This window comes from Crinia signifera, chromosome 8 (assembly GCF_055691185.1).
Source record: "Crinia signifera chromosome 8, ASM5569118v1, whole genome shotgun sequence".
Lineage (NCBI taxonomy): Eukaryota > Metazoa > Chordata > Amphibia > Anura > Myobatrachidae > Crinia > Crinia signifera.
In genome coordinates, this window is record NC_139224.1 from 176,838,505 (window position 1) to 176,858,714 (window position 20,210).

Consider the following 20,210-nt stretch of genomic DNA (forward strand, 5'->3'; position numbering starts at 1 on the left):
TAGGCCCTTTATGACTTCCTCTTGAAAGTGCATAAATGTCCCCCTCTGGCTGGTAGAACGGAATAGCACGTAAGCGTTATACAGTGCCAACTGGATGATATACACGGCCAGCTTCTTGTACCAGATTTTTGTTTTCCGCAGGGGACTGTACGGCTTCAGTACCTGATCTGAAAGATCCACTCCGCCCATGTACTTATTGTAATCTAGGATACAATTAGGTTTTGAGGTGTGGGTACTGGTACCTCGTACAGGGATGGAGGTGGTACTGTCTCCATGAATTGTCAGTATAAGGACATCCCTCTTGTCCTTATATTTGACCAACAACATATTTTCGGTGGATTGTGCCCTGCTTTCACCCCTTCTCAGTACTTGGGCAATGTGCGTTTTTGGGAGGCCTCTTTGGTTCTTGCGCACAGTACCGCAAGCTGCTGTACCTCTTGAACCAAGGGCCTTAAACAGGGGGATGCTAGTGTAAAAGTTATCCACATAGAGGTGATAACCTTTATCCAGGAAGGGGTGAACTAAATCCCAGACAATTTTTCCACTAACACCTACGAGGGAGGGGGGGCATTCTGGCGGTTCAATTCTTGAATCCTTCCCTTCATATACCCTAAACCTGTGGGTGTACCCTGAGGTGCTTTCACACAGTTTATACATTTTTATGCCATACCTTGCCCTCTTACTGGGAAGGTACTGGCGGAATTTAACCCTTCCTTTAAAATGTATAAGGGACTCGTTGATACAAATTTTTCAGGGATGTACATCTCTGCAAATTTGGCACTGAAATGATCAAAGACCGGCCTGACTTTGAATAGCCGGTCAAAGGTGGGATCATCTCTGGGTGGGCACTGTGCATTATCGGTGTAATGTAAAAATTTAAGGATTATCTCAAAACGAGTCCGAGTCATGGCCATACGGTAAAGTGGGGTGCTGTACAGAACATCTGTACTCCAATATTGCCTAATTTCTGGCTTTTTTACTATGCCCATATGTAACACCAGACCCCAAAACGTCATCATCTCTACTGCATCTACAGGGGTCCACCTAGCAAATGATGACGTGGGGTTTTGAGCAATTAACTGCTGGGCATATAAATTACTTTGGTCCACCATTAAATTTATAAAATCATCAGAGAAAAATACTTTGAAAAAGTCAATTTCTCTGAGACCTGTTGAATCAAATTGGATTCCTGGGATGGCCAAAAACTCAGGAACCTGGGGCTCAAAATTGTCTGGTGGTGGGGTCCATACGGGATCAATCATTTGGGCGGGGTCTCAGCTGCTCTACGGGGGCGTCTTTGAGGGGGTCCCTCATCACTAGAGGAGGAAGAGGAGCTTAAGACGAATCCTTCAAATTCCCCGCTTGCATCACTGGCTGTGTCAGTCAGAGGCAAGCATGGCATATGCCTCCTCCGCTGAATACATTCTTCTGGATGACATTTGGGATGCCATTTTTATTTTTGTGTTTCTGTAAGTGTAATGTTTCAACACGTGTATAGTGTTGGGGGGGTACAAACTTTATTTCAACACGGGGGGTATGTAGTGTGTATGTAGTGCAGGAAAAAAAAATACTTTATACAGGAATTTGATCCCAATAAAAAAAAAAAATTGAAAGGGTTAAAAAAAAAAAAAAAAAAAAGGTCCTGCGCCAAAAATTGAGCACAGATGTTGGTCAGTAACGTCCGTCACTGAACAGCGCTCAAAGGCAACAGGACACCCACAAAAGCAACGTGGGTGTAAAAACAATTAAAAAAAATAAATAAACCACAGCACTCTCCAAAAAAAAAACAATTTAAAAAAACTGCAGAAAAAAAATATCAACCCTGTGCCAAAAATGCTGTTCGTCACTGATCAGCGGCCACAGGACACCCACAAAAGCACCCACAAAAGCAACGTGGGTGTAAAAACAAAACCCCACTGCAATCCCCCCCCCCAAAAAAAAACTGCAGATCAGTGATGCGACGTAGGCAGACAACTGTGGGTGCAACCTGACAGGGTATATATAAAAAAAAAAACCCTGGACCCCCAAAAAGTTGCTGATCAGTTTATTAATTTAAACTGATCAGCACAAAAGGGGGGGCAGCAGTCAGTTGCACAGGCAGCACAACCTTTGGTGCAACTGACAGGTGTGTGTGTGTATATGTATATGTATATATATATATATATATATATATATATATATATATATATATATATATATATATATATATATATATATATATATATATATATATATATATATATATATATATATAAAAAAAACCAAAAAGTTGCTGATCAGCACAGATATACTGATCAGCACAAAAGGGGTGCAGCAGACACAAAATATAGCACTCTCTGTCACTATCTGTCACGATCTGTGACTCTATGACACTGCAGCAGCAGGACACAGGAAGTCACAAGATCCAGGAAGCATCCAGCTGCTGGCAGCACGCTACCAGCGGTGATCAGGTAAGTATCAGGCAAGGTTCAGGTATGTATATCACGACAGAGTGGCCGGTGACCGCTCTGCACGCAATTCCAGACCGGAATGGCGTCTGCAGCGCAGTCACCGTTAGTTTAAATGACGCGCCTTGGCTGTGATTGGTCCGTCGGTCCGACGGACCAATCACAGCCTTGGGGGCAGGTGGGGTGAGGTGTGGTCATCACCGGTGACCCCCTCATGCCCCCTCACACCCGGCGGTGATTGACACCTGTGTTACCGAGCGTCTGATTCGCCGGTAACACAGGAAAACGCTGCGACTGGCTGTTCACATTGAACAGCCAATCACAGCGATCGCCGACGGGGGGGAGGCATCGCCACCCCCCCTGGGCATGCAGGGACATGTCTGCTGTCAGGGACAGCAGACATGTTTAAACTGTCACCGCGTCTATAGACGCGGGGACAGTTTAAAGTCATGACGTATATTTACGTCATGTGTCGGGAAGTACATCCCGGCCATGACGTATATATACGTCAAATGTCGGGAAGGGGTTAAAGAACCTCTACAAAACTCTTAATTACAAGCAACCAGTAAAGACTGAATTGGATACGTTGTTTGAGGACAGATCAAGGAAGGGCCGGTTCTTTCCGGTCCATAAAGTTGTTAAAGACATTTTATTTATTTATTAACAGTTTCTTATATAGCGCAGCATATTCCGTTGCGCTTTACAATAGCAGACAGTGAAACAAAACAGGGTATTTACAGACAGTCAAAATGTAGGAGGGCCAAGGAATGGAGTAATGTGGATAAGCGAGTAGGTTCCTTTAAAAGGGTCGAGAAGATGTTTCCTATTGAGGATGAGGACTTTTTAAAGTGGAGTAACATCCCTAAAATAGATGCAGCAGTTGCCGAGGTTACTACTCGCACAACCATACCACTGGAGGACGGTGCGTCCTTAAGAGACCCTATAGAAAAGAAAATGGAAAGTGCGTTAAAGCGGTTACACATATCCACAGCAGTGACTATGAAGTCAGGTGTAGCCATAGCCTCACTTTCTAGAGCATTGAGAATTTGGTGTGCAACATTGCAAGATGACCTGCAGGACAAAGCGTCTCGTGATCAGATGAGTAAAAGTCTGGCACAGATTCAGATGGCCGTAGACTATGTCTGTGAGGCTTCATTAGATGCTTTGGATTTCTCGGCCAAGTCTCTAACATCAGGAGTAGTGGCCAGAGGAGCTCTCTTGGGCGGCAGATTCGCACTCCAAGAATAAGTTGGCGACACTTCCATAAGAAGGATCCTTTATATTCGGAAGTAAGCTTGACCTCATGATTCAAAGGATGTCGGGTGGCAAATCCGTAAGGTTGCCGCAAGATAAAAGGGGCAGATTTCAGTCGTACTCCAATAGGCAGTCTTATAGACAAGCCAGATCTTACAGGCCAGGTAGGCCGTTTCGCGACCGATATACTTCAGGTACAACGCAAGCATTTTTTCGCCAATACATCAAGAAGAGAGGCGAAAGTTCTACCACAAGCCAAAAACAGTGACGCCAGAGGTCCCATGAGACAAATTTCAGTAGCAGGAAGGCTGTTGGAGTTTGCTCATATATGGGCCCAAAACATTATGGACAAATGGGTGCTAGAGATAGTAACACAAGGTTACCGTTTAGAGTTTCTTTCAAAGCCAAGGTTGGCAAAATATTTGAGTTCCAGAGTGCCTCTGCTGGAGTCAGAAAAGGAGGTTTTAAAACTGAGCTTGCAAGCTCTTATAAGTCCCAGAGGTGGAAAGGGGACTGGGCTATTACTCCCGTCTGTTTGTAATAAGCAAAGTGTCAGGCGGATTCAGAACTATTCTCGACTTGAGAAGTTTGAACGATCGCCTAAAAAAGAAAAAGTTCCATATGGAGACAACCGAATCGATTTTAATGGGGATCAGAAAAGACGATTACCTAGTGGCAATCAATCTGAAAGACGCATATTTTCACATCCCAATCTTCCCAGGCGACAGAAGATATCTAAGATTTGCCATAGGGGACAGTCATTTTCAGTTCACATGTCTGCCGTTCGGCCTCACCTCGTCACCCAGGGTCTTCACAAAGGTTCTGGTGGTCCTAATAGAAAGATTAAGAAGACAAAAAATCTCTGTATGGGCGTATCTGGACGACATATTGATCGCAGCACGCTCCGTAGAAGAATGTGTAGTCGCACGAGATTACACTATCAAATTTCTTCAAGATCATGGGTGGATGATCAATCACGAAAAGAGTCGACTCATTCCTTCCCAGTGCATTCAATTTCTAGGCATCTTGGTGGACACGGTGTCTTACCAAATATCCCTCTCAGAAAGAAGATGCGAAAAAATCCAGCAGTTGGTCACACTTGTCAACAGCGAACCTCGCATATCCCTAAGGACCGCAATGAGTTTACTGGGGCAGATGGCCTCAGCAGTAGATGTAACTCCTTGGGCAAGATGGAGGATGAGGCCACTTCAATGGTTTCTTCTAAGATTTTCCAGAAGCCACATGTCATTAGACCAATTAATAAAAATCCCAGAGTCAGTAAGAAGATCCCTGGTATGGTGGAGCCACGAACAGCTGAGAGAGAGGAAAAGGGCGATAGAAAGCCCAACGTTCGTAGTGATAACTACGGATGCCAGCGCCTCCGGTTGGGGAGCACACGGGTTAGGCAAGTTATGCCAAGGAAGGTGGTCAGTGCCAGAAAATAAATGGTCTTCAAATCACAGAGAATTGAGGGCAGTGTGGCAGGCAATGAGATTCTTCACGGAAGACATCAAAGGAAAACACCTTTGTGTGTTTTCGGACAACATCACAACGGTCTCTTATATCAACTGCCAAGGGGGTACAAGAAGTCGAGTGCTGCTAGACGAAGTAAGAAACATAATGTCTTGGGCAGAGGTAAACCTCCAATCTATCTCGGCGTTGCATATTCCAGGAGAGGAAAACCAGGTGGCAGACTTCTGGAGTCGCAGTACATTAGTTCCAGGCGAATGGGAACTAAAACAGTCAGTCTTCCAGCTAATAGTAGAGCACTTCGGCATGCCAGAAATAGACCTCATGGCATCATCAGTCAACAAAAAAGTTCCTCGGTTCTTTTCAAGATACCAGACGAAGGGGTCGTGCGGGATCGATGCCTTGTCGCAGAAGTGGAACTGTACCCTAGCCTACATATTCCCGCCCTTCTCCCTCGTGCACAGGGTACTCTGGAAGATCAGGACGGAGAAATGTCAGGTCATAATAGTCCTACCATTCTGGCCCAGAAGAGCTTGGTTCCCGATGCTGGAGAGTATGGCAGTAGCAGAGCCTCTGTTTCTGCCAATGTCACTGGATTTGCTGTCCCAGGGACCAGTCAAGTGCCAAGACCCTCAGAAGTTGTCATTGACGGCGTGGAAATTGAGAGGCAACAATTGAGAGAGAAGCATTTGTCACCAGAAGTGATTGAGATATTGCTTCAAGCTAGAAAAAAGGTGTCATTTGAGATCTACTACAGGGTGTGGAGGATCTTTGCCAAATGGTCTAAAGGGAAGTTTCAATTTCCTAAAGCAAACATATCGCATGTGTTACAATTCCTATGTAATAGTTTCAGCAAGGGATTGGCAGGAGCTACGCTAAAGGTGCAAACATCAGCATTAAGTGTGCTATTGGATCGTAAGCTTGCTGATCATAGTCTGATAAGGAGATTCTTTCAGGCTATTAAGAGGATTCGCCCGAGAATTCGGTCTATGATTCCACAATGGGATCTTAATCTGGTCCTGAATGGTCTCATGATAGCGCCATTTGAGCCATTGGATAGAGCGAACCTCAAATTCATGACGTGGAAGGTAGCCTTCCTGGTGGCGATCACCTCGGCTAGAAGAGTCGGAGAGCTTCAAGCGTTGAGTATACAAGATCAATATCTAAAGATTTTTCCGGACAAAGTAGTCCTAAAGACTAAACATTCCTTTTTACCAAAAGTTGTATCATCTTTTCATTTAAACCAAGAGATCGTATTACCATGTTTTTATCCAAATCCGACGGATAAGAAAGAAGAAAGATTACACACGTTGGATGTGGTGAGAGCTATTAAAATTTATTTGAACAGGTCTGCAGCGTTCAGACAGTCAGAAAATTTGTTTGTGATTCCGCAAGGGGCGAGAGAGGATTAGTGCCTGCAAAACAAACAATTTCGAGGTGGCTCAAAGATGTAATTTCTTTTTCCTACAAGAAAGTGGGACGTCCAGTTCCTGAAGGTATCAAAGCACACTCCACACGGGCAATGTCGGTGTCTTGGGCAAGAGAGGCAAATGTGTCAGCCATAGAGATATGTCAGGCAGCCACATGGTCATCTTTACACACATTCTCTAAACACTACGCCCTGGATGTGGCGGAAGTACGGTTTGGAGGTGAAGTCCTGAGGCAAGCCTTGGCCTAAGGTATTGTATGCCCTCCCTACTGCTTTGGTACATCCCAATGTAATGGCTGCCATGAAGTATGAAGGAGAAAGCAAGGATTATACTTACGATAATACCTTTTCTTCGGAATACTTCATGGCAGCCTATATTTTTTAGCCCTCTCTGTTTCTGTTTTTTCCCTAGGATATGGGCGGAGACATTCAAAAGACTATGGTCAGAGGGGAGGTGCTCAGTTATATAGGATATGGAAGAGGAGGAGTCTGGTCCTAGGGGAAAAAACTACCTGTCTAATTGAGAGAGAGGAAGGGATGAACCCAATGTAATGGCTGCCATGAAGTATTCCGAAGAAAAGTTATTATCGTAAGTATAATCCTTGCTTTTTTCTTCAATGTTGATTGTACGGTTATTGCACTAGGGGGTGCCCAGTCTTATTTATGTGTTAGGTATTTTAGTGTGAATTGTGATTAGAAGCATTACTGCCCCTTACATATGGATTACCTAACGTGCTTTATTTTTGGACACTGGAAGTAAATGTTATAGGGACCCATTTATTATTGATTGCATATCCAATGCGATCTGGGTGGCAATTATCACCCAGGATCACATACACAGGGCCTGGGGCTCTGAAAGGATCTCGTCCCTGCGCTCTGCTACGCCGGATGCTGGGGGTCCGTATATGCACGGTTAGTGCTGACCCCCAGCCGTCCGCACTGCCTTGCCAGCGGTGCACTCTGTAGCCCATAGGCGAAAATGGGCTGCTACCATCTCAGAATGCTGGTAGCCCCTGGACCCACTGCGATGATGCCCAATGTTGATACATCTGGGGCAGTACGGATGGTGTAATGGTTAGCATTACTGCTACACGCGCTGAGGTCATGGGTTCTATCCCCACCATCTGTTACATATACGGGGCAGTACAGATGGTGTAGACTCACAGCGCTGAGGTTATGGGTTCTATTCCCACCATGTGTTATATATACAGGGTAGTACGGACGGTGTAATGGTTAGCATTACTGCCTCACAGCACTGAGGTCATGGGTTCTATTCCCACCATGTGTTATATATACGGGGCAGTACGGATGGTGTAATGGTTACATTACTGCCTCACAGCGCTGAGGTCATGGGTTCTATTCCCACCATGTGTTATATATACAGGGCAGTACGGACGGTGTAATGGTTAGCATTACTGCCTCACAGCGCTGAGGTCATGGGTTCTATTCCCACCATGTGTTATATATACAGGGCAGTACGGATGGTGTAATGGTTAGCATTACTGCCTCACAGCGCTGAGGTCATGGGTTCTATCCCCACCATGTGTTATATATACAGGGCAGTACGGATGGTGTAATGGTTAGCATTACTGCCTCACAGCACTGAGGTCATGGGTTCTATCCCCACCATGTGTTATATATACGGGGCAGCATGGACTGTGTAATGGTTACATTACTGCCTCACAGCACTGAGGTCATGGGTTCTATCCCCACCATGTGTTATATATACGGGGCAGTACGGATGGTGTAATGGTTAGCATTACTGCCACACAGCACTGAGGTCATGGGTTCTATCCCCACCATGTGTTATATATACGGGGCAGTGCGGATGGTGTAATGGTTAGCATTACTGCCTCACAGCGCTGAGGTCACCGGTTCTATTCCCACCATGTGTTATATATACGGGGCAGTACGGATGGTGTAATGGTTAGCATTTACTGCCTCACAGCGCTGAGGTCACCGGTTCTATTCCCACCATGTGTTATATATACGGGGCAGTATGGATGGTGTAATGGTTAGCATTACTGCCTCACAGCGCTGAGGTCACCGGTTCTATTCCCACCATGTGTTATATATACAGGGCAGTACGGATGGTGTAATGGTTAGCATTACTGCCCCACAGCGCTGAGGTCACCGGTTCTATTCCCACCATGTGTTATATATACGGGGCAGTACGGATGGTGTAATGGTTAGCATTACTGCCCCACAGCGCTGAGGTCATGGGTTCTATCCCCACCATGTGTTATATATACGGGGCAGTAAGGATGGTGTAATGGTTACATTACTGCCTCACAGCACTGAGGTCATGGGTGCTATTTACACCATGTGTTATATATACACGGCAGTATGGATGGTGTAATTGTTAGCATTACTGCCGCACAGCACTGAGGTCATGGGTTCTATCCCCACCATGTGTTATATATACGGGGCAGCATGGACGGTGTAATGGTTACATTACTGCCTCACAGCACTGAGGTCATGGGTGCTATTTACACCATGTGTTATATATACACGGCAGTATGGATGGTGTAATTGTTAGCATTACTGCCGCACAGCACTGAGGTCATGGGTTCTATCCCCACCATGTGTTATATATACGGGGCAGCATGGACGGAGTAATGGTTACATTACTGCCTCACAGCACTGAGGTCATGGGTTCTATTCCCACCATGTGTTATATATACGGGGCAGTACGGATGGTGTAATGGCTACATTACTGCCTCACAGCGCTGAGGTCATGGGTTCTATCCCCACCATGTGTTATATATACGGGGCAGTACGGAACTGCCTCACAGCGCTAAGGTCATGGGTTCTATCCCCACCATGTGTTATATATACGGGGTAGTACGGATGGTGTAATGGTTAGCATTACTGCCTCACAGCGCTGAGGTCATGGGTTCTATCCCCACCATGTGTTATATATACGGGGCAGTACGGAAGGTGTAATGGTTAGCATTACTGCCTCACAGCACTGAGGTCATGGGTTCTATCCCCACCATGTGTTATATATACGGGGCAGCACGGATGGTGTAATGGTTAGCATTACTGCCTCACAGCGCTGACGTCATGGGTTCTATTCCCACCATGTGTTATATATTTGGGGCAGTACGGATGGTGTAATGGTTAGTATTACTGCCTCACAGCGCTGACGTCATGGGTTCTATCCCCACCATGTGTTATATATACGGGGCAGTACGGACGGTGTAATGGTTAGCATTACTGCCTCACAGTGCTGAGGCCATGGGTTCTATCCCCACCATGTGTTATATATACGGGGCAGTACGGACGGTGTAATGGTTAGCATTACTACCTCACAGTGCTGAGGTCATGGGTTCTATCCCCACCATGTGTTATATATACGGGGCAGTACGGACGGTGTAATGGTTAGCATTACTGCCTCACAGTGCTGAGGCCATGGGTTCTATCCCCACCATGTGTTATATATACGGGACAGTAAGGATGGTGTAATGGTTACATTACTGCCTCACAGCACTAAGGTCATGGGTGCTATTCCCACCATGTGTTATATATACGGGGCAGTATGGATGGTGTAATTGTTAGCATTACTGCCGCACAGCGCTGAGGTCATGGGTGCTATTCCCACCATGTGTTATATATACGGGGCAGTACGGATGGTATAATGGTTAGCATTACTGCCTCACAGCGCTGAGGTCATGGGTTCTATTCCCACCATGTGTTATATATACGGGGCAGCATGGACGGTGTAATGGTTACATTACTGCCTAAAAGCGCTGAGGTCATGGGTTCTATCCCCACCATGTGTTATGAGGTCATGGGTTATATTTTCACCCTGTGTTATATATATACGGGGCAGTACGGATGGTGTAATGGTTAGCATTACTGCCCCACAGCACTGAGGTCATGGGTTCTATCCCCACCATGTGTTATATATACGGGGCAGTATGGATGGTGTAATTGTTAGCATTACTGCCGCACAGCGCTGAGGTCATGGGTTCTATTCCCACCATGTGTTATATATACGGGGCAGTACGGATGGTGGAATGGCTACATTACTGCCTCACAGCGCTGAGGTCATGGGTTCTATCCCCACCATGTGTTATATATACGGGGCAGTACGGAACTGCCTCACAGCGCTAAGGTCATGGGTTCTATCCCCACCATGTGTTATATATACGGGGTAGTACGGATGGTGTAATGGTTAGCATTACTGCCTCACAGCGCTGAGGTCATGGGTTCTATCCCCACCATGTGTTATATATACGGGGCAGTACGGAAGGTGTAATGGTTAGCATTACTGCCTCACAGCACTGAGGTCATGGGTTCTATCCCCACCATGTGTTATATATACGGGGCAGTACGGATGGTGTAATGGTTACATTACTTCCTCACAGCACTGAGATCATGGGTTCTATTCCCACATGTGTTATACCGTGTTTCCCCGATAATAAGCCCTACCCCAGATTTTGGACGCTGGTCCAAAATAAGCCCTCCCCCGAAATTAAGACCTATCATTTTCCCCATGTAATTTTATGTACCCCATATGTGTAGCCCCCGCTGACTCCCGTTGACCCCCGCTGCCCTCCGCTCACCTCCTCTAACTCACCTGCAGCTCCCAATCCCAGGGATGCATTGCGGTAGGCGCGGCGTGACGTCACGCCGCGCACATCGCGCCGCGCACATCACGCGGCTGACTGGCTGGCTGGCTGGATGGATGCTGCTCACCACACAGCGCCATCAACGAACATACCATTAAAGAACGGTAATAAAACAAACAGGTGGGGCCATGTAAAATGTCAAATACCGGTACATTAAATTATGGATCGCAGTGGGGCATTTCTTAAAGGCGCAGTGGGGAATTTCTTAAAGGCGCAGTGGGGCATTTTTTAAAGGCGCAGTGGGGCATTTTGTAAAGGCACAGTGGGGCATGTAACATGGAGCATCTATTAAAATAAGCCCTCCCCCGAAAATAAGACCTATGGTCTTTTTTGAGGAAAAAAAAAAAATAAGACAGTGTCTTATTATCGGGGAAACACGGTATATACGGGGCAGTACGGATGGTGTAATGGTTACATTACTGCCTCACAGCACTGAGGTCGTGGGTTCTATCCCCACCATGTGTTATATATACGGGGCAGTACGGATGGTGTAATGGTTACATTACTTCCTCACAGCACTGAGGTCATGGGTTCTATCCCCACCATGTGTTATATATACGGGGCAGTACGGATGGTGTAATGGTTACATTACTTCCTCACAGCACTGAGGTCATGGGTTCTATCCCCACCATGTGTTATATATACGGGGCAGTACGGATGGTGTAATGGTTACATTACTTCCTCACAGCACTGAGGTCATGGGTTCTATCCCCACCATGGCTCTAACTTTGCAGAGTTTGTGCTTGCGTGGGTTTACTCCGGTTTCCTCCCACATGAGTTCTATTCCCACCATGGCCCTAACTGTGTGGATTTTGTATATTCTCCCAGTACTTGCGTGGGTACTCCGGCTTCCTCTCACAATATATACTGGTAGGCTAATTGGCTCCCAACAAATTAACCCTAGAATGTCTGTGTGCATGTACATGTGGTCGGGAATATAGATTGTAAAGTCAGGAATTGATGTTAATGTTGAAATCTCTGTACAGCGCTGCGGAATATGTGTGCGCTATATAAACGCATAATAAATGTCAATTAGCAAAGCAGGAGCGGTAACCGCAGGGATCGGAGGTGGCTGCTGCGGTCCCTCCTGGGTACATTCAGGGGATACTTAATAGTTTCACGTTCTACAGTACATCCAGTACATGAGTATTTCCTATACCGTCCCCCTGAGCCCCCAGGCACCAGCTGGGGCGTAATATTCACAGTAAATGTGAAGTCTCTTATTTTTATGTTAATTTGATACTAGTTAAAAGCCTGTGACAGTGACGGCTCCTGCAATGTTCTCACTTTGAGCTGTGACAGTGTTAAGTCCACAAACTCTCCACCCCCAGTCCCTATCTGCTGCTACCTCCAATCTGTCTTCACAGCTCCCTCTCTCCATATCCAGCAAGTGTCCCTGCAAAATCTGCTTTCACTTTTTTGTTAAGGATCAATTTGGTCGTGTGTGTGTGATAGATGGATAGATAGGTGTGTGAAAGGTAGATAAGTGTGTGTGTGTGTGTGTATGTATGTATGTATGTATGTATGTATGCATGCATGCATGCAGTGGATGACCGACTGTGAGCTCCAGCACTCTTTGCTAAAGGCATATTTTGGGAAAGAACGATTTGTCTCCCTGTTGATTGAACCCGGTTTTTATATAAAACTTTTAAGTGAAACGATGCTGCATAACCGCACATCCCAGTAGGATCCATTCGAGGTCCATCTTGTCTGTAAAGTGGAAGTCGTTCCGTGTGTAGTATTGCCATACACTACACTAACAACATATTGAAAGTTACCCCTGAGGAAGTCAGTGTGACGAAACGCGTTGGGTGTTTCAATCGAATACGACACAAACTGCAAACAAAGTTTTAATATATTCAATTTTTATTATGTATTAAATGAAAATTGTGATGTTTCATTACAGTTTTTTATTGGTGGTGGAGAGTTAAAATATTGGCGCACTCTTTACTTTTGCATACATATATATATTTCATATTCTACCTATATCACTGGATGTCTGCATACAATATCCCCGTACACTTCCGTTCTTCTGACGTTTGATGGCGCAGAGCAGCTGGTCTCCTCCCTACGTGGAACGTGACTTCTCTTCATCTCTCTTCCACAGGTCACAGACTTTGGCTTTGCCAAGAGAGTAAAGGGAAGGACTTGGACGCTATGTGGAACGCCGGAGTACCTGGCACCAGAAATCATATTGAGCAAGGCAAGTATCTGATGCACCGGCAACAAGCAAATGGTTATTACATTGTATGGAATTGGTCTGGCCTGGTCTACCAACTGTACTGTACGAGGTGATGCCTCCTAAGCCGTGTCTGTACAGAGAGCCTTCCAGTACCCTCCCCCCAACTCCATGCACCCACAGCTCCCATGTCCAATCAGCTTCTCTGACCCCCCATAACCTTTGGCAGTACTTCTATCTGTGCATGCCACTGGCGGCTTACGGCAATCTATGAGCCTGGCACGGGCCGTTGTCCTGGTGACCGGTGCCCCAACCAGAGTTTGTCACATAAAACCTGGTCTCTCCTTTCTCCTCAGGGCTATAACAAAGCGGTGGACTGGTGGGCACTCGGGGTCTTAATCTATGAAATGGCGGCTGGTTATCCTCCATTTTTCGCCGATCAGCCCATTCAGATATACGAAAAGATTGTTTCAGGAAAGGTGAGTTCTTTTTTGGTTGGCTAAAAGGAATGAATGCTGCCTGATTTTTCCCCTTGATCTCATCTCTGATTTCGGGGCGTCTCCCCAGCATTTGGGGTAACTGAATGCACCACGTGAGTTAGTTTCTCCTTGACCTATATTGGCACGGTGATCACACCAGTCTCGGCTGAGACATTATGTCCTGAGTGTCCGCCATTGTTCCCCTGACCCCGGTGGTGTAACAGGCGTTTCCTTTATCCTCAGGTACGGTTTCCATCCCACTTCAGTTCAGATCTTAAAGACTTACTAAGGAACTTGCTGCAAGTAGATCTGACCAAGCGATACGGCAATCTGAAGAACGGGGTGAATGATATTAAGAACCACAAGTGGTTTGCCACTACAGACTGGATTGCAATTTACCAGAGAAAGGTGAATACTACACGCGTGTGAGAGCGGTCTCGTGTACTTAGTAGCGTGATGTGGCAGCGCCCTAACTGGCTTACATTAATCTAGCACATTATTGTATGATGTAACATCAGGGCTTTCCCATTGCTGGTACTAAGGTACCAACCATGAAGAATTGCACCGGACCATTATTCCTCCTCCACCAAGTAAGGAGGTGGTGCAACATGTTCCCCTGTCACCCGCCAATACCAGATTCACCTGTCAGACTGGCAAGGTGGTGAAACGCGATTAGACACTTACTGACGCGTTTCCTTGGCTCTAGAATCAAATGGAGGGGGGGGCCTTTATATTCCCTATCACATGTACACACACATTACAGAGAGCGTATCAGTCACATCAGTCCCTGCCCCAGTGCTGCTTACACTCTATATTCCCTATCACATGTACACACATTACAGAGAGCGTATCAGTCACATCAGCCCCTGCCCCAGTGCTGCATACACTCTATATTCCCTATCACATGTACACACATTACAGAGAGCGTATCAGTCACATCAGTCCCTGCCCCAGTGCTGCTTACACTCTATATTCCCTATCACATGTACACACATTACAGAGAGCGTATCAGTCCCATCAGCCCCTGCCCCAGTGGTGCTTACACTCTATATTCCCTATCACATGTACACACATTACAGAGAGCGTATCAGTCACATCAGTCCCTGCCCCAGTGGTGCTTACACTCTATATTCCCTATCACATGTACACACATTACAGAGAGCGTATCAGTCACATCAGCCCCTGTCCCAGTGGTGCTTACTCTATATTCCCTATCACATGTACACACATTACAGAGAGCGTATTAGTCACATCAGTCCCTGCCCCAGTGGTGCTTACACTCTATATTCCCTATCACATGTACACACATTACAGAGAGCGTATCAGTCACATCACTCCCTGCCCCAGTGCTGCTTACACTCTATATTCCCTATCACATGTACACACATTACAGAGGGCGTATCAGTCACATCAGCCCCTCCCCAGTGCTGCTTACACTCTATATTCCCTATCACATGTACACACATTACAGAGAGCGTATCAGTCACATCAGCCCCTGCCCCAGTGGTGCTTACACTGTATATTCCCTATCACATGTACACACATTACAGAGGGCGTATCAGTCACATCAGCCCCTGCCCCAGTGCTGCTTACACTGTATATTCCCTATCACATGTACACACATTACAGAGAGCGTATCAGTCACATCAGTCCCTGCCCCAGTGCTGCTTACACTCTATATTCCCTATCACATACACACACATTACAGAGAGCGTACCAGTCACATCAGCCCCTGTTCCAGTGGTGCTTACACTCTATATTCCCTATCACATGTACACACACATTACAGAGAGCGTATCAGTCACATCAGTCCTTGCCCCAGTGCTGCTTACACTCTATATTCCCTATCACATGTACACACACATTACAGAGAGCGTACCAGTCACATCAGCCCCTGTCCCAGTGGTGCTTACACTCTATATTCCCTATCACATGTACACACACATTACAGAGAGCGTATCAGTCACATCAGCCCCTGCCCAGTGCTGCTTACACTCTATATTCCCTATCACATGTACACACACATTACAGAGAGCGTATCAGTCACATCAGTCCCTGCCCCAGTGGTGCTCACACTGTATATTCCCTATCACATGTACACACATTACACAGAGCGTATCAGTCACATCAGCCCCTGCCCCAGTGCTGCTTACACTCTATATTCCCTATCACATGTACACACACATTACAGAGAGCGTATCAGTCACATCAGTCCCTGCCCCAGTGGTGCTTACACTCCATATTACCTATCACATGTACACACATTACAGAGAGCGTATCGGTCACATCAGCCCCTGCCCCAGTTGTGCTTACACTCTATATTCCCTAACACACACACACACACACACACACACATTACAGAGAGCGTATCAGTCACATCAGTCCCTGCCCCAGTGGTGCTTATACTGTATATACCCTATCACATGTACACACATTACAGAGAGCGTATCAGTCACATCAGCCCCTGCCCCAGTGGTGCTTACACTCTATATTCCCCATCACATGTACACACACATTACAGAGAGCGTATCAGTCACATCAGTCCCTGCCCCAGTGCTGCTTACACTCTATATTCCCTATCACATGCACACACATTACAGAGAGTGTATCAGCCCCTGCCCCAGTGCTGCTTACACTCTATATTCCCTATCACATGTACACACATTACAGAGAGCGTATCAGTCACATCAGCCCCTGCCCCAGTGGTGCTTACACTCTATATTCCCTATCACATGTACACACATTACAGAGAGCGTATCAGTCCAATCAGTCCCTGCCCCAGTGCTGCTTACACTCTATATTCCCTATCACATGTACACACATTACAGAGAGCGTATCAGTCACATCACTCCCTGCCCCAGTGGTGCTTACACTCTATATTCCCTATCACATGTACATACATTACAGAGAGCGTATCAGTCACATCAGCCCCTGCCCTGCTTACACTCTATATTCCCTATCACATGTACACACATTACAGAGAGCGTATCAGTCACATCAGCCCCTGCCCCAGTGCTGCTTACACTCTATATTCCCTATCACATGTACACACACATTACAGAGAGCGTATCAGTCACATCAGCCACTGCCCCAGTGCGGCTTACACTCTATATTCCCTATCACATGTACACACACATTACAGAGAGCGTATCAGTCCCATTAGTCCCTGCCCCAGTGCTGCTTACACTCTATATTCCCTATCACATGTACACACATTACACAGAGCGTATCAGTCACATCAGCCCCTGCCCCAGTGCTGCTTACACTCTATATTCCCTATCACATGTACACACACATTACAGAGAGCAAATCAGTCCAATCAGTCCCTGCCCCAGTGCTGCTTATACTCTATTTTCCTTGGACATGTGATAGGGAATAAAATCTCCCTAATCTTTTTAAGGAGTCGTCTTTGTTTGCAAGTATAATGCCTATACCATAGACCAGGCAAGTCCAAACTGTGGCCCTCCAGCTATTCTGAAACTACACATCCCAGCATGCCTTGCCATAGTTTTAGCATTAACCAATAGCAATACTGTGGCAAGGCATTATGGGACTTGTAGTTTCACAACAGCTGGAGGGCCATAGTTTGGACATGCCTGCCATAGGGGTTACCGCGGATACTGGTACGTGATCTCATATTCACGTATTGCTGTCTGTCGTATATGACCCAATGTTTTCTTGTCGCTCAGGTGGAGGCGCCGTTCATACCAAAGTGCAGAGGGCCCGGAGACACCAGCAACTTTGATGACTATGAGGAGGAGGACATCCGCGTGTCTCTTACTGAGAAATGTGCAAAGGAGTTTGCTGACTTTTAGGATGTGTGTTAGGACGACACGGCATCAGGGCTCACATTGGGATCTTTGCACTCAGATGGGGTGAAGCCAGGACCATCTTGTCACAACGGTTACCCAATTCCTTCATTCCGCAAAGCTGACCGAAGTCTAGAGCGCCATCTTCCATGCGTGCAGTTTGCACTGACCCTTGTTATCCTGGCACGATGGCACGGGTTGTGCCGTAGGCAGAATGCTAGACCACTGACCTTGTTTCCGTCTCTCCTCTTTGTTACGTTTTGCGTCTTGTTTTCCCTTTTCCACCTTCTCACCGTTTTTAAGTAATATTTGACCCAACCACAGTCCCTTTTACTTTTGTGTTGTGTGACTGCGCTGGGAGGTGTTGCACTTAGCAAGGTAGGAACTGCCGGAACCTTGTTGCCTCCTGTTTGTGCCGCGCCTCTGCCGTCAGTCCCCGTGTGAAGGTACAGACTACTTCTCATGACCTAGTTTGGCGTTAAACCTTTTATTTTGTTTTCCTTTTCATGTGAGATCCAACCAATCACGTAATAATAAAGGTAACCTCTTCCACGAGACTGACCAATCATAGGTAGAACTAAATTGGAGTGCAACATTTAATTAGCTAGCCCCCTGTGCCTTGGTTTTGTATACTGCCCCTTCACATGTACTTTATTATTATTTTTTTTATTATTATAATTATTTCTTTTTTTTTGGGGGGGGGGGGACAGAACATTGTTACATGACCAGGGGAGTGACTATCTGGCTGGTCTTGTCTTTCAAAGTGTTTAATACTGGCTTTAATCAGGTCACTTATGTTTAAGATGGATTTTAATAATGCTCCGCCTGCTCTCTTAAAAAAAAAAAAAAAAAAAACTGTAAAAAAAAAAAAAACATTGGTCAGTATTTTTTTAATGGAACATGATGATAAATAAAAGTGACTGTAGCTACAACTCCGTAACTAAATTTTTTTTTTTAGGTGCTTTTTTTCCTCCGATGCAAACAAAACTGTTAAGCAAAAAATAATAATAATGCACCACTCACTGAATATATTGGCTGTGTGACGAGAATTGTTGGCAGGTTTTATTTCTGTATACTATATTAGTAAATGGAGAAGAAACACTAGTTGGCCGCAGTCACTTGTTCCCATGACAGGAGGCGGAGGGTAGAAGATGCAACTAGTTTTTTTTTCCGTTTTTTATTTTTTTTCTGATTTCCGCTTCACGTAAAGGCCAAAGTCCCCGATGTGAAGCAGCCGGTAGTTTTGGGCACCGTTTTGTATGTCGGACTGATGGCTAATGTGCTGCCTTCCAGTTATTTTTCTTTTTAGTTCTCCTCCATCAGACAAAGCCACTTCGTTCCCTATGGTTTATGCTTGTCCATCTGAACTCTTGTTTGTACACGTCAATATATATGTATATATATTCTATCTCAGTGACTTGTCTTTAAAACAGCACATTTCAACCATTTCAAATAACATTGTCTCATTTTCGTGTACCATCTACATATGCACAAAAAGAAGAATGAGTTGTTTTTATGACGGATCCATGTGGATATGTACTGGGAGGCTTTAGATCACTGGCGCAACTTCCTTTTTAATCTATTTAAAGTGTAACCGGGGGCCTAGACATGGCGGAGGCAGACACTTTATGGGCTTAACCTATTCCTGACCAATCACTAGGAGCCGGTGACATCACGGAGGCTTGCATTGTGGTACCGCATGCCTCCCTTTCTAGTGACTGTTGGACCAGCCCACAACATGGCTGCTTCTGCGCTGTGTATCGGACAGGTGCACTTTGAGAAGACTTTTTATTACCACCTCGGAGATGTACAAGTCGGCACTCTGCACCTCTTTGGGCCGGCGAGTGGATTTTGCACAGTGGTGTAATAAGACGGCCCAGGAGCGTTGTGGTCTCGTGTGCAAGAAAAGTTTAAGATACTTTGCTGTAGCAAATTTTATGTAACAAAATATATATATATATACGTCACAATAAATTTAAAAATTTCTTTGTATGAAAAAAAGTTCAAGATCTTTTGTATTTCATTTAGACGGAGGACATGCGATGAATTATACAGGCGTTTAGTTGTCGTTTCATTCACCTGACTTCACAGCTCAGTATTGCAGGATGTAATGTCACTAAAACTACTGTATTTTCTATCACTTGGCCCTCAGATGTGGAAAGACGAGCTCTGGCTATGGTAAGGAGAATAACAAGGGCGTCTATGGTACAGCCCTATAGCTTCTGGATCCGCTGTGGCGTGGGCATATTTATCTAATGAGTTATATTCCCTGAGTCAGACCCGACCCGGCACAACAGTCACGCTGCCATGTTCTCTGGCCCAGACTACAGGCTTTGTGTAATAAAACACAGAAATAACTATTTTTATTTACTTAGTGTCTTATATAGAGCAGCAGATCCCGTTACAGCGTCTTATATAGCGCAGCAGATTCCGTTACAGCGTCTTATATAGCGCAGCAGATTCCGTTACAGTGTCTTATATAGAGCAGCAGATCCCGTTTCAGCGT

General features: G+C 45.7%; 1 protein-coding gene across 3 annotated transcripts in view; it reads left to right on the forward strand.

Annotated features, from left to right (window-relative positions):
* The window catches only part of PRKACB (protein kinase cAMP-activated catalytic subunit beta), a 61,641-nt gene extending 42,481 nt beyond the window's left edge, over positions 1 to 19,160 (forward strand). For all 3 annotated transcript variants that reach the window (XM_083157859.1, XM_083157858.1, XM_083157860.1), the window contains exons 7-10: positions 13,345 to 13,440; positions 13,773 to 13,895; positions 14,139 to 14,303; positions 17,585 to 19,160. In XM_083157859.1, coding sequence (XP_083013985.1) covers positions 13,345 to 13,440; positions 13,773 to 13,895; positions 14,139 to 14,303; positions 17,585 to 17,710 — 510 coding nt within the window. In that variant the 3' untranslated portion in view covers positions 17,711 to 19,160. The remainder of the gene's footprint in view (positions 1 to 13,344; positions 13,441 to 13,772; positions 13,896 to 14,138; positions 14,304 to 17,584) is intronic.
* The last annotated feature ends 1,050 nt before the right edge of the window (positions 19,161 to 20,210 follow it).